The sequence below is a fragment of the Crocodylus porosus genome, unplaced genomic scaffold (assembly GCF_001723895.1).
Source record: "Crocodylus porosus isolate Cpor-Errol unplaced genomic scaffold, CroPor_comp1, whole genome shotgun sequence".
Classification (NCBI taxonomy): domain Eukaryota; kingdom Metazoa; phylum Chordata; order Crocodylia; family Crocodylidae; genus Crocodylus; species Crocodylus porosus.
Window position 1 is genome coordinate 32,145,646 of NW_017728914.1, and position 15,963 is coordinate 32,161,608.

At 45.4% G+C, this 15,963-nt stretch overlaps 1 protein-coding gene across 4 annotated transcripts in view; it reads right to left on the minus strand.

Annotated features, from left to right (window-relative positions):
- Positions 1-15,963, minus strand: part of MAPK9 (mitogen-activated protein kinase 9) — a 43,484-nt gene that overhangs the window by 20,257 nt on the left and 7,264 nt on the right. For all 4 annotated transcript variants that reach the window (XM_019535177.1, XM_019535175.1, XM_019535176.1 and 1 more), the window contains exons 3-6: positions 10,271-10,400; positions 8,955-9,013; positions 7,589-7,727; positions 237-402 (exon numbers count right to left, since the gene is read on the minus strand). In XM_019535177.1, coding sequence (XP_019390722.1) covers positions 237-402; positions 7,589-7,727; positions 8,955-9,013; positions 10,271-10,400 — 494 coding nt within the window. The remainder of the gene's footprint in view (positions 1-236; positions 403-7,588; positions 7,728-8,954; positions 9,014-10,270; positions 10,401-15,963) is intronic.

The following is a 15,963-nucleotide window of genomic DNA, read 5'->3' on the forward strand; positions in this document are numbered from 1 at the left end:
GGGGCAAAAAAAAAAAAAAAAAAAAAAAAAAAGGAGACAAAATGGTGAAGCACAGTCACAAAGAACAGGACAAATGCTATTCTTCCAGAGACTAACTCTGTATATTTCATTATTTCCATAACAGTACTATACATACTTTAACATTACACATCAAAGATGAATTACAGTCTAAAGAAATTAGTCTGAGAAAGCTTCACTATAGGTAAAGCATTTAATATTTCAGTCCTGTTACTTACCATTCTCTTTATATCCCATGCCAAGGATAACCTCCGGTGCTCTGTAATACCGTGTTACTACATACGGTGTCATCATAAAATTAGTACATGCTGTTCTTGCCAATCCAAAATCAAGGATTTTCAGCGTACAGTCAGATTTGACTACTATATTGCTGGGTTTCAAATCCTAAACGAAAGTTATTTTGGTTAGCTGCAGTGTCCAATAAACTAAAAGATAGCATGCATCTTTCCCTTAAATCTACATGAGTCATCATCACAGCATTTCACATTAACGGCTTATATTAAAATATACACTTTGTCATGCCTGCAACCTTTTATAGTTGAATTATTTACAGATTACAGCCAACAAATAATTTAAACACAATATTACTGAGGTTACAAAGTCTTTATGACACAGAAAACAAAAAACAAGTCTAGTAAATTTGTTTGCTGTCAGAAATCAGAGACTTAGACCTTTTATTTGTTTCAGTGACAACTGTTTACACACCAGTACTGATAATACTACAGATAGATACCTTCTTGTGAAAGAAAGTAACCTCAAATATTTATTGTAAGACCATATTAGACAGCAACCTTTATAACAAAGGAAATATATTATCCTGAATAATCAGATGTTTTGAAACAAGACAGCCTCCCCCCTGCAAGGAACAATAACTAAAGGGTCATCATCAGTACCTTGTCACAGCTCACTGAGTCTAACAGACCTTCAGAAAATAAGAGTACCCCACACCTGTAAGAAAGCTTGGAGGCAGCTGGAACGTTTGGATGTAGTACAATTACATAGTCTACCTTACTGTCACATTTTCATCCCGATCTTTTCAGCAAGTTATGGAGGTGACAGTTTTAGAGTTGATAAGCTTTCTCGTGTTTTAAGCACTTGAAGGATGAGAAAAAGCATGTCGGATTAGAACATGGAAGAGGTTTCAGACAGTGCGAGAGCAGAGGCGCTAGCAATCCCCGATACTCGTGGGGCGGGAAACCTCGCCGTAACAGCCCACCTGCTGCCCCGGAGGACGGGGTGCTTACTTACCTGTTACAGGTGTGCAACGGGGCCAGTTGGCATAAAGGAACGAAGGAGAGGGGAGGCGGAACTGGAAGAGCCGGGACAGGAGACGACTGCCGGCGGAAGTCCGGAGCGGCAGATGCACGTGGGCACACACCGAGCCCCCACGTTCTGGAGCAAGGGTAAGGCCCAGAGAGACGGGACAATACGGGGTGGTAAGCCCTGATGCTAACAGGGAAACCAGGAGGGCCGGGAGCGTCTGGACCCGGCTGGGACTGCTCGACGGGAAGCCCTGGGACGAGGGCAACTGAACCGGGCAGCATCATGTCCGCGCCATGGGACTGAGGAGTCCAGGAGGGAAAAGGCCCCAGGCGGGCAGGAAGCTCCCTCCCAGAGGGGGGAAAAGGAGACCGCGGACCAGCAAAGGCGGGCTCTTCTGGAAGCAGACTCGGGAGCTCGGAGCCCGCTGCTCCCGTCAGAAACAGTGGGTTCGGTCCGCTCTTTACTGATTTGTTTTGTTGTTTCAGGCCTGGCTTCCCAACAGAGGGGAGACTTGGAGGGCAACACTGACACGCGAGTGTCGGACATCCGTGGAGGCCCAGGCGAGGGTGTAGGGGTGGAAGGAGCCCTCAATTACTTCGGACCCTGTGTGACTGGAAGTCTCATTTTTGGACATGTGCGTGTCAGAGAAATCACTGAACCAAAGAATCAAAGTCGTGGCAGGCGGGTTTGACGCGTACGGCTCCTAAGTGAGTACGCTTTCCGGCCAGGGATTATCGGCGGGACATGCACAGACTGGTGGACGATTGGACTCGCTGACATTTTTGGTGCATTGGTCAGGAAGTAGGCAGCGGCCTTCCTGAGGGTATTGCACTGTACCAACGGAGCACCAGACAAGTGGAGCGGCAGGCGAACCTTTGCACCAGTTAATGAACGTGGTGGTGCAGATACTACAGCAACAACAACAGCAGACAATGCAGGAAACTACGCTGCAGGAGCACCTTATGCAACAGCAGGTATGGGCTCAAAGGGGCTACACTGGGTGGCGAATGCCAAAGATGACACCGGAGGATGACCCAGAGGCCTTCCTAGAGATCTTTGAGAGGGCGGCTATAGCCGCTGGAGTGGAGAAGGCAAAATGGGTGGGACAGATGGGCACTCTGTTGATCGGACAGGCTCAGGCAGCATATAGAGCTATGACCAGGGGTGACGCAGTGGATTATGATAAGGTGAAGGGAGAAATACTTCGCCGGTTAGGCATCACCCCAGAGAGACGTAGACAAGCTGTCAGAGAAAGAAAGACAGGCGAGATGAAAACTCTGCGAGTATTGTGGCAGACCCTAGCAGACCTGCTGGGCAAATGGCTCAGACCAGAAGCAGCTTCTAAGGAACAAATCGTTGATCAGATTCTCATGGAGCAATTTATTAATGACTTAGATGACAATACCCAAAATTGGGTTAGATGCCATTGTCCCACCTCCTCCCGGGAAGCCCTACAATGGGCGGAACAATTTGATGCGGCTCAAGGAAACCAGAGAAGAAATAAAGGGGTGAAAGGGACAGACTCCACGGCGCAGCGAGTTATAGTAAGCAAAGGGAACAGGCAGGAGAGCCTCCCGGGGCCTACCTGTTTCGCGTGTGGGAAAAGAGGGCATTTTGCCCAGAATTGCCCCCAGGAGGTACAAGTTGGTCCTCCTAAGGACAGGGATCCCCAGGACAATCGCCCGACAGTGGGAGACTTGCCAGAGGTAGAATCAATGGACTGCGGGGTCGGCTGTCATAACCAGGATGACATCTAGCCCTTGCCTGAAGTACAGGCATGGGTTGAAGGAGTCCCAATCCCGGTAGTGGTGGACACTGGCTGTGCCCAGTCACTAGTCCGACCCTCACCCATTCGGTGGGAACACGCACCCAGATGTACTGGAGTCAGCATGCTGTGCCTCCATAAACAGAAAAGCTACGTTGATCGACGACTCCTGATGGTATGAGTGGGGGGGGCGGGGTCCAGAGGAGAATCCCCGTGGGGCTGAAAGAAGGAATCTTGTATCCGATGATCCTGGGCAGAGATTGGCCCGAAATATTTGATATCCTCGGGCAGCGGAGAAGGCTCAAGAATGGAGTAGGGGGATTGGTCAGCGCAAGATGCAGGATGCCTGACAACCTGCAGATCGGCAAGTTGGCCCAGGCTGAACGGTTCCGGGGGGAACAAGAATCAGATCCGGAACTTCGCTCCTTTTGGGAGGTGGACGTCCAGAAAGACAGAGCGCAGGTAAGCCCCCCCCATTCGTGAAAAATGAGTCCCTAGAATAGAAGTAAAGAATGGATTATTGTACAGGGTGAAACGCAGAAGACTAGAAGGGGAGGAGGTGGCACAGTTGATTATCCCACGTGCCTTCAGGGAACAGCTTCTATGGCTGGCCCATAAGCACCCCCTCGGGGCGCATTTGGGGAAGGATAAAACGGAGGCTCGGTTGTCCCAATGGTATTTTTGGCCTCACATATATGAGGACGTGGAAAAGTATTGCCGCACGTGTGAAATATGTCAGAGGGTAAGCACACATAAACCTCAAAGAGCACCACTGCAGCCTATGCCATTGGTGCGGGAACTGTTCTCCCGAATAGCTCTGGACATTGTGGGCCCACTACCAAGGAGTGTAGCGAGGCATCAATTCATCCTGGTGCTGACAGACTACGCCACCAGGTTTCCAAGGCTATCCCGTTGAGGGCGGTGACCGCCAATAAGATAGCGGAAGAGTTGATGAACCGGGTGTCCAAGTTTGGGATTCCCCAAGAGATTGTGACGGACCAAGGGTCCAACTTTATGTCCGCAGTTTTAAGGGCATTATGCACTGTACTCCAGATTTGACATCTTAGGACAGCAGTATATCACCCCCAAACTCACGGGCTAGTCGAAAGGTTTAATGGGACATTAAAAGGAATGCTGAGGCGATGTGCTCAGGAGGTGCCCCAGAAATGGAGTCTGATGATCCCACCCCTCTTATTTGCGGTAAGAGATGCCCCGCAAGCCTCCCTGGGTTTCTCACCATTCGAATTAACGTTTGGATATCGCCCGCGCAGCTTGCTGGATATTAGATGGGAGGGATGGGAAGCAGACCCTGGGCCTGGGAAAAAAATAGTACGTCCGAGACCTGAGGACCCGCCTATGGGTGGCCCAGAGTATCGCACTAGCTAACTTAGAGCAGGCACAAGCAAGACAGAAAGAGAGCTATGATAGTAAGGCTCAAACCCGTGAATTAAGAGTGGGACAGAAAGTCCTGGTATTGTTACCAGGCTCCACTAGCAAGTTTTTAACACGTTGGCAAGGCCCATTCCCGGTGGTGAGGGAAGTAGGACCTGTTGACTTTGAGATATTGTGCCCCGGGGCCAAACGTGGACGGCAGATATACCATATTAATTTGCTCAAGGAATGGCATGAACCTGAAGGGCTCCTGATCTCCCTGAGTCAGAAACAGTGGGGCGGGGACAGCCGGTGGTAAGGAGCCCGGATAGTGACCCCAAGCAGGAAGTAGTGCCTCTAGGGAAGCAACTAGGGGCCCTTCAGCAACAGCAGCTAACGGGGCTAGTGCAAGAGTTTCACGACACCTTTTCTGAGCAGCCAGGAAAAGCCGTGTGTGTGGAACATAGGATTATTACTAAGGAAGGGCAGATAGCCCGAGAAAAGTGGCGGTGTATTCCATATCATAAATGTCTGCTGGTGAAGAAGGAGATAGAAAAGATGCTCGAACAAGGGATCATAATGCCCTCACGGAGCCCATGGCGGAGCCCAATTGTACCTGTGGAGAAGCCCGATGGGGGCCTGAGGCTCTGCGTGGATTTTAGAAAACTGAATGCGCTGACCCAATTTGACGCATTCCCGATGCCCCATGTAAACGAGTTGGTAGAGCGCATAGGCCAGGCGAAATTCATTTCAACACTCGATTTATCTAAGGGATATTGGCAGATCCCACTACGGAAGTAAGATCAAATTAAGACTGCATTTGGCACGCCCTGGGGACTCTTTGAATTTAAGAGGATGCCCTTCGGGATTAATGGGGCGGCAGCCACCTTCCAGAGGTTAATGGATTGGGCCCTACCCGCCCACCAAGGGTATGCGGCGGCTTATATTGATGACATTATTGTTTACTCGGAGACCTGGGAGCAGCATTTACGGGCCCTCAGAGCCGTGCTGTCGGAACTGAGACAAATAGGACTGACAGCCAATCCTAAGAAGTGCGCTCTGGGAAAACGAGAGACCCGATACCTGGGGTTCCTGGTGGGACAGGGCGGCGATTATCAGAAACTATAAGGCACCAACAACGAAGAGACAGACGCAAGCATTCCTTGGGCTAACTAGCTATTATAGACGTTTTATTCCTCAGTTCGCGAAAATTGCCACGTCCTTGGTAGAAACAACTAAAGGCCGACAGACGGGAGTAATCAAATGGACCGAAGAATGACGGAGAGCATTTGAAGAGCTAAAAAAGACCCTATGCCAGGAGGTGGTCTTGCATACCCCCAACTTTGCCATCCCGTTTACGTTACAGACAGATGCTTCAGCATACGCCCTGGGGTCCGTGTTATCACAAGAAGTAGACGGGGTGGAGCGACCCATCGCGTACGCCAGTCGCAAATTGAACGACCAGGAAAAAAGGTACTCCACCATTGAAAGAGTGCTTGGCCATTCGATGGGGGGTTGGATACTTCCGGTATCATCTCCTAGGCCGTGGATTTAAGTTAGTCACGGACCACGCTCCACTGAGATGGCTACATACAGCCAAAACTGATAATGTGCAGATAATGCGCTGGGCGCTGGCCCTTCAGCCCTACCACTTTAAGGTGGTCTACAAACCGGGGAGAACGAATACGGTGGTGGACTTTTTGTCCAGGTGTGAAGAGGAACAACCGGGAGCGTGTAAAAATAGGGTGGAAAAGGAAGAACGAATAGAAAGAACACCTAACGGCGTCTTGAGGGGCGGGAAGTGTGCAAAAGCAGAGGCGCTAGCAATCCCTGAGACTTGCGGGGCGGGGTGCTTACTTACCTGTTACAGGTGTGCAACAGGGCCAGTTGGCACAAAGGCCATGCCGGAACGAAGGAGAGGGGAGGCAGAACTGGAAGAGCCGGGACAGGAGACGACTGCCACCCGCACGTTCTGGAGCCAGGGTAAGGCCCAGAGAGACGGGACAATACGGGGTGGTAAGCCCTGATGCTAACAGGGAAACCAGGAGGGCCGGGAGCGTCTGGCCCCGGCCGGGACTGCTCGGCGGGAAGCCCTGGGACGAGGGCAACTGAACCGGGCAGCATCGTGTCCGCGCCATGGGACTGAGGAGTCCAGGAGGGAAAAGGCCCCAGGCGGGCAGGAAGCTCCCTCCCAGAGGGGGGAAAAGGAGACCGCGGACCAGCAAAGGCGGGCTCTTCTGGAAGCAGACTCGGGAGCTCGGAGCCCGCTGCTCCTGTCAGAAACAGTGGGTTCGGTCCGCTCTTTACTAATTTGTTTTGTTGTTTCAGGCCTGGCTTCCCAACAGAGGGGAGACTTGGAGGGCAACACTGACACGCGAGTGTCGGACATCCGTGGAGGCCCAGGCGAGGGTGTAGGGGTGGAAAGAGCCCTCAATTATTTCGGACCCTGTGTGACCGGAAGTCTCATTTTTGGATGTGTGCATGTCAGAGAAATCACTGAACCAAAGAATCACCGAAGTCGAGGCAGGCAGGTTTGACGCGTACGGCTCCTAAGTGAGTAAGCTTTCTGGCCAGGGATTATTGGCGGGACGTGCACAGACTGGTGGACGATTGGACTTGCTGACACAGACACCCTGGTCATATGGAAGAAATTAAAATGCAAGAGTGGGAAAAACTGGAACTCAAAGGGAGCAGTACTGGTCATGTAAACTAGGCACAGCAAACAGGACAACAGGGGCAACAGAAACAGAAGCATAGAGAGCCTGTGAAGGGTTGCAATATCATAGGGACCATTTATAGATTTTACTTTTAATAGTAATATTACTGTAGTGTATAATTTTAAAAGAATTTTTAAAACAAGCTATTCCTTATTCTGTCATTACAGAGTTTACCTTTCGTACTTTTAAGCTCAGTTTTTCTCTCTCATTAATACAAGCTTTAGTCTTTTTCGTAGTTTAGTATCAGTAGTTTCATTTAACAGTTTTTAAACTATTTTATCATCTGCAGAGCTAGTTTGCTTTTTTGAAGGCTTTGTTTGTGACATGACTGTTTATCCTTGAACTAATATATATAGAAACTGAACACCACTTGCAAGATAATAGTGAACGCATTTCAGATAAATACTACCTTTAAGACAGAGATTATTAATATCAGTGTCACAACACTACCTACTCTGTGGATGATACCAGCTGAATGGAGGTGCTTGATACCACACAGCATCTGGTACAGAAGGTAGGACATTCTTTCATGGTCCAATTCCATATGAATAACTTGACACAAGTTAGCATCCATCAGCTCCATAACTAAATACCTACAATGTAGGGGATCAAAAAACATTTTTCACATCAAGGATTTTAAACCTAGCATCAGAACAGATTTAAATAAGAGATCATGATGCACATCACTGATGTAATGAGTGTCAGAATGTTGATAAAGGAAAAAAAATATCGAATGGTATACATTATTTAAAGTTTGAAAATAATTTAAAATAATTTTTGGTAATTTGTTTAAGAACAATAGAAAAGGAAGAAATGTACAACTCTGATATAACCATGAATTCTGCCAAACACAACGCATAAAGAGACTGCTAGTTTATGTTGCTTGTCTTGATGGACCCTAAAATCAAATTAAATTTACATAGAAATTGCACACAAGGAGAGAATACAGTGAAGTGTATCAAGCTGAGATTTCTTTTTACTGTATCCTAACTTAACGTAACAAAACTCTCGAAACCATGTTATATAATAAAAAGTAATAATTCATTTCCAGGTTAAAGTACTATCCTTTTTTTAAATCAGCAAGAGACTGCAGCCCCATGAATATTTAGATTAATAAGTCTTACTGCCACATAAAAGATCTAAGTTAAGAAATATATTCAGGTGGTATTTGATGCTGAAGTTACTGGGGGCTTCAGCTCAGAAAAGGATGTCAGGTTATCCATACTGAGTTACTAGCTAAGAGACAAAGAGTAATTACAGGAATCATAGACAATCTGGGCACGGCCCCACGAGAGGGAACGTGCGTTTCCCCAGGGACAAACAGCAGTAGTACTATGTGCTGCAGGCTGCTTGTTCCTGAGAAACACTGGTGCATGTGCATTCTGGTGCATGTCACACTACGCTGGGTGGGGTAGGGGAGGCTGGATCTAGCACCTGGGCTAGCCCCAGCAGTCTCACCTGGGGGCCACCAGAGGCTGCAGCCACAGCAATCCAGCAGCGTGACGCCTACTTGGAAGCCAGAGCATGGCTCTGGCTGGCCAGCTTCTGATTCTGGGTTGTGTATGCTGCCACCACATGTGCCACCCTGCTTTTTTAAGGTGCAGGGTTTTCTGACACTGGGATCTCCCCCCACCCCCTCCCGTAGGGAACACTTGCAAGTGCAGTGTGCGTTCATCTGAACGTACCCTTTTAGTGCAATCTTATTATAAGCCAAATTATGCCCCCAGTACCATGAACTTTCTAGGGGTGCAAAAGGTTAAAATGCAATCTATGACTAATTCATGCCACGTTTCATAGTATATTAATCCCCTGATACTTACACATCTTGAAATTCTTCTAGTGACTTCTGTGGTGTAAATACATTTAATAAACTAATTATCTATAAAAGACAGACAAAAAGTTAAAAAAAAAATTCATTAATATTTACATAAATTAAATGCTAAGTAAAATGTAAGAAGCAAGCCACAACATCACTTCAATATGAAGTCAAATGCATTCATTTTAGAATTCAGACACTGCTTACACTGTCAATTACTTGTCACTCAGAAGCTAGTTTCACTCTTGAAGTTGTTATTAATGTGCTTGACTTCTCAGTTCACATATATTAGCACAACACAGCAGCAGTGCTGAAGAACAACATTTGAACGTGTACATTTAAAATAAGGTACTAGAAAGCATAGATGAATTTCTCTTTCCCCCGGCAAACCAAAAATCTTTTTTTCTGAGAAAAGCAACCTCCTTGTGTGTGTCACTCAAGAGTCTGTGTAAATTATAAACATTTTTTTTAAACTTTAGAACAAAGGCTTCTAAACAGCACACAGATTGGGCGGATGCATCTCTGTCTGCTGCTAGGTTTCTGGAAACTTTCCTTAACATTACTGTAATCCTTTAATTACTACTTCAAGAAAAATTACTCAAGTCAATTTTAAAACTCTCATCAACCCTAGAAGGCTTTGGATCTAAGTCTTAAGTGCCTAATCTTAACCAGCAAGTGTTTCTAGGTCATTTTAAACTTCTACATGTGATATATTTTTCATAACATTCACAAAACTTAGCAGTTGTGTAGTAACTTTTCACAAGTCACTATATTTGCCTCCAAGCAAGCTACAATTCTTGTCAGTTTGCTCTTGGCTCCAGTTCTCTTTTTTAAACAAACTGAAATAGGGAAGGCAATAAAATAGACATTTTGACATGGTTACATATGAGCTTGACCAAAAGGCAGAGTACTAATCGGATTGCACCTGAACCAGTGCAAGACAATGTGGTTTACTGAGATAAAATGTAGTGGAATAAGTCCAATTTTATGCTGGTCCAGTGACTATACTGATGGATTATACTAGTTTAAACTATATTGTTGCAAAATATTCCTTCCACCTTGGCCCCTCCAACCCACCACATGAAAAAAAGCCACATGTACAAACTTAAACCTATATTGTCCTTAAATATTACAGCTTACTGTTTCATTCTGACAAATGTCAAAGTTCTCATTATAAAGGACTGTGCTACCTATAACCAATTCAACAATTCTGACACAACCACCTTTGTCCATTATTTAGATTACTTTGACTCACCCTTGCTTATGACTAATAAGAGCATTATATGGAAAATAATTACATTCTTAGGAAAAATGACTTACGTTTTTGTGATTGACACATTTTAAAAGAACAAGCTCTCTGTAAGCTCTTTTTGCATGTGTTTGATTCTGAAAAGGACGACTCAGCTTCTTAACAGCAACATTTATCCCAAGGACTGTATCAAATGCAGCACTGAAAATTGAGAGAATAAATTTAAGCTGAAGCTTTCGGGGAAGAAACAAATCAAGGTCTGAAATCATGCACATCCACAAAGCTGGAGATATTCATTTAATTTTTGTTCAGACAAAGACAACTGAAAGAGTCTGCACATTCTTAGACAGGCATAAGTGTAAAACAAAAGCTCTGCACACCCCTCGTCCAAGCCCAAACACTTACTACCCTAAAGTGTTAGTCAAAATTAAGTTAAGCAGAAGATATGGTAGTGTGGCAGCTTATAGACCAGGGGTATCAAATATATGGCCTGCGGAGCCATTGTATCCAGTCTGCTGGGGTACTAGAAGTTGGTCATGGGACCTGCTCCAGAGCTTGGGAGTCCTGGACTCAGCCGGTGGGGGTGAGCAAGAGCTGTGACACAGACCTGCTTGCCCCACTGCAGCTGTTTGGCCCTGTGACTGCTGGACTCATGCCACCACCATCACTAAATTTGCTGCTGTTGTTGCTACCCTATGGATCCAACCTAGGAGAAGTCTCACAGTCCAGATCCAGCCTGGGACCTCAAGTAAGCTTGATACTCGTTACAGAAAATCATCAGTTTCTGTAGTCTACTGTGAGGGAGTGGGGCCTAGGAGCGGCCGTGTACTCCCTAGTGCCCCCCCTACCATCACTTAAGGTGGACTCAGCACCCTCTGTTTCTCGCCCGCCATGTCTTTGATGATAATAGGTTTAGATGGGAGGCTGCCTTTACCCCCTGGTGAGCGGTGTGAGTATTACTACCCCTACTCCGTATGGGATGCCTCAGCGCACCCCTGCCTTAAGGGCAATGCGTGCCTCCTCCCCTTCAGCACGCCCCAAGCCTCGCAGCTGTTCTCTGGATGTTGTTTGGCCCCTCGCCCTCCGACGCCCTCTCTGGCGCCCCTTCGGGCCTATCACGCCTGGTGCCCCTCTCTGGCACCCCCGGGCTTGCCACACTCTTGGCACCCCGAGGCTGTCCCGCCCCGGCGCCCCTCTCTAGAACGTCTATTGTTACCGGCGCCCCGGGCCTGGCACGTAGCCGCCGCCCTACCACCGGTGCCCCTGGACCTGGCAACTAGCTGCCGTGGGGCTACCACTCAGCCCGCTGCCCCCTTCTGGGGCCTATGCCGCGCCTCCCTGCGGCTGGGGCTACAACCCCCACACACCGAGCGCCTCTCCGGCACTCATCTCGCCATGCCACTACTCACTGTGCCCCTGCTGGGCACCGGGAACCCCCAAGCTACTGCGGAGCCCCCGTGAGGCCTCCTCACACCCCTACAGCCTCACCTGGTCCTCCAGTATAATCATAAACAAACCAAGCAGTCAGCCAGCCGGCTACAACATAAAAGGCCTACCGGCTTACAATCCCAACTGCACAAGGGCTGACTCTCAGTCGCTACCGCTGTCCGGGCTCTCTCCCCCCTCGCATCATTGCAGCCAGTCACACTGCCACCACTGACTGCTGCTCAGCTCTCCCACAGAGCCGCAGCTCCCGCGGCTGCCAGAGGCGAACTGTTCCTGGGCCCAGGCCTGAGCTGTTATAAAGGGCCCGGCCCTGCCCCCTTCCGGTCACCTGACTGGCTGGTTACCACAGCAACCCGCAGCTGCGCTGCCCTGCTGATTGACAGCCGTCCATTTCCTTTACTTAAGGCACAGGACTCTTCAGTGCTCCTGTGACATCTACAAAACGTTATATCACAAATATCTAATCCTGAGCTGCAGCTGCCTACCTCGTCATAATATCTGATGAAGTAGGGCTGCCCTATGACAGCCCATAGATTCATAATGTTTGGGTTGGAAAGGACCTCAGTAGATCATCAAGTCCGACCCCAAACATCCCTATGAAGTCTCTAATGTGCCAAACTGCACTGCCTTCTGCCCAACTTCACGCTAACACAGCTAACTACCTGCCTCTAAGTTAAGGCAACCTTTCTGGAAACAAAAACATTCCTGGTTGCTTAATTTGAGATAAGTGAGTCTCTCACATAGTGCTGTTGACACTACTTCCACAGCAGGTCCATTTCTAATGCAATCATTAACTACAAGTTTCTAAAGTCTCCACTTCAGTCTAGAGCTCAAGTGCCTCAGTGCTTCACTCCCTGAAAAGTGAGATCTCTGTAAGAGTGCCATTGGCAACATAAAGGTGGTTTTTGAAACTTGGAAGACATGATAAATACATTTATAACACAGGTCACCAACTATGTTCGTTGTTCTTAAGTCTCTCATTACATTAAATTACAGATTTAATAAATAAAAAGACTCACACATTTTAGGAAGAATTCACACATTTTGGGAAGAGAGGTTTCCAATTATAGCCTCAAACTAGCTTTTACTTCTTTGTGACTTCTGTTCCTTCCTAGCCTCCATTTTATGAGCACATTTTGCAAAGGAGGCTTGTTTCCAAGAGCCACAAGTATCTAATTCTCAGCTGCAGCTGCCTATATTCATGATCAGACTAAACAATGAAGAAACTAAGTATTAATGCACAGGTGTTATTCATAAAGAACAGCCATATACTCCAAACCCAGGCAGCAGTTCCGATTCTCTCGCTCAGAAGAGTGTAATATCATTCAAACTCTACTTCGACTGTTTACTTAGTGGTGGAAAGAAGAATATAGATATGTTCAAAGCTGTTAGGAGACGGGCTTTCCTTCTCAGAGTACACCCAGCAGCATGCTTAAGAATGTCATAACAGCACTGTATTCCTGTACAGAACAATCTTCCCGGAGGTTGCATCAGTACTTTGAAATAAAATAGTATGTGCTCTGCTTATGTGAAGTCACGGCTTCCCCTATCAAGAGGAGCAACACTACTGAAAAGCAAAAATGAGATTACAACAGGCTTCTCTTACAAGAGGAAATAAGGTAAAAACACAGCATGATTGCCCTGGTTCTATGACTACGGCCTACTTAACCCATCTCAGCATTTATACAAAATGACATATTTATAGATCTGATCTGTGCAAAGCCATCATTATCAGGTCATTTCAGCCATTTGTAGAATCAAAGCTTGAATACCTATACAAAATAGAATATGAAGTGGGAGCAAGACAATTCAACAGATGGTTTAAACCTACTACTTCCGGTACAAAACTTTACATGTTTGGTGTTTGTTCATATTTACCTGACCAAGAAACCATAAAATAGTATGTGGAAAGTTCTATGCATGTCAGTTCTTTGACCTGTATTTTGAACTAGTTCAAAATGCCCAAAACTGTTTAACAGCAAATGCACTGGAATGACACTGTGTTACCAGTTCTCAGATTCGGCCACCAGCTGTGAGGCTGACCTAGTGGCACTGCTTTAGTCAGAGATCATTTGGAAATGTACAGCAAAATCTCTCAAGGAGGGAAGTGACTCAGTAGCGAGCCTATAACTCATTCCCTGTCTGTAAAACTGAAGAGAAGTAGCCTTGACATCATATTAGAAAATCAAGTCGTGCCTGCTGCCATCACAACCTAAGAGAAATAAAACTATACAGACTGCAGAAGGAAATGGATCAAAGATTTTATAATTAACCAATCTAAAAGAATATTTGAACTTAAGTGTGATACAGAGAAAAATCAAGAACTTCAGTATTAAAAAGAAAAAAGCTGCAGGGCCACAATGCCTATTATAATCCAGTGTTCATTTTCAAATGCTAGATAATTTGGAATGTGTTCCTAATAAGAAAATTTCATTACATAACCTCTAAGACCACTGTGCAAAATGTATTTTCCCTTTCTTGTGTCCCCAAATTCAAGTTCCGGATTTCAGAGGAATTGTCAATAAGAAAGAGTGTTGTGTATATCTTAGAAGAAACGAAAACTGCTACACATAAAAACATTATTAAAAGTGGATTTATTTTACTCATTTGAGTTCCCTTACCACTTTGTTACTAATCCAAACACCTCCAAGTAAATTTTCTTCCAAATTAATGAAAAGCTTATGTTTATCATTCAATATCAGACAAGAGTTGTCTGGCACAAGATTAAGGTTACACATCTATTTGTGCTGTTTGCAATGTTAATCTAAATGAAAGGCAGTTACAGTTAGGGCACCAGCACTGCAATAAAATCCCACATTTTCCTTTCCTTGTTTAGTAAATCAGAACATGTTCTGCAGATCAGGAATACTCTTGTAGTACCAGGTGAAAGATAATTATTTTCTAATAATTTTTTTAATCAGTTACAGTAGGAAGTGCAATAACTTTAAAATGTGGCATTGAGCAAAATTTACATAGACTTCTACGGAATTCCATCTGATGCATAAAACATTCAAAATAACAATTTCTGCCCCTGCATAACACACGCACATTTTAAAAATCCAAGGGTTTAACTTCCTGCCTGCTCTTACCTATCTTCTCACTAGCTATTTATAAGTTACTCCTTTAATAGTCAGATTCATTTCATATAATTTTTGGAAATTTCATGCACAACAATTAATTTGCACATTGACAATTTCACACTGACTCTTCCCAAAAAAACATTTGCCAGAAGTCGCATGAAATCCTGAAGGTCAACTGCAGAGCCAACAACACGAAGTAATTTACTACTGTGTTGCTCTGGTTACTATTAGGCAAGCATAGCTCTTCTCAATTGTGTCTTTATGAAATGTAGAATTTCCATCCTCATGATTAATTTGGTGTTGTTTCTTTGCTCTCAACTAGTCTGTGAAGGGTACTGTATACAATAAGCTTATTACATTACATGCCTAGGGATGATTCTCAGTTAGGTGTTTCTTCAACAGCAAATTACTTTGCTCCCACAGACAATTTAATTTTAGAGAACTGAATTTAAGTTCTTAAGGTGTCTATTCTGTTTTGAAAAACATAGAATAATTATTTTGAACAGCTTGCTCAAGTACAGCCATTAACAAACTACAACATCTTCCAAACAGATAGAAGTAGGATATTCCAGATCATGCGCGCTCTCTCACTCTCTCTGAAGGGGCTTGATACAGGAATATTTGGGGGTACAGAACAAGTTGGGACACGGAAAGTCAGGGTCCAGGCTAGGAGAAGAAAATCAGGACGTGTAGGGAAAGAGCATTTGGGGAGAAGAGAGAAAAAGGGTCTCAAAGAAATTCAAGGAGATGTAAAGAATCTGGTAATTCAGTCACATGTATACAACGTGTGTGCGTGTGTGTGCATGCGCGCACCCCAGAAGCTCAAATGCACTAACAGTCAAAAGGTAAAAAGGAAAGGAACCCTGGTGGGGAAATTTTATGCTATCTAAAATAAAGTACAGGGACATGTAACCAATCTCCTTACCTAAGGCTGTGCAGAAAAGCAAAAAGGCTCTCCAAAGATACTGAGATTTTTGAGCCTGTTCCAGTCTTTGTTTTGTATTACAGGCACTGAAGAACCAGGATCCTCCTATCAGCAAACATCAATGGACCTCAGGACAAATACGTTACTCTTACGTATTTTAATATCAACCAAAAGGGAAAATGGAACAAAGTTAACAGTGATTCCTATAAAATTTTGGGAACCACACAGTGCTCCACTTCACATTTTCTGAAAGTCTGATGAACTTCATGTTACTTGTAGTTTAAGAATGGATTTTGCATCAGCATAACCCCAA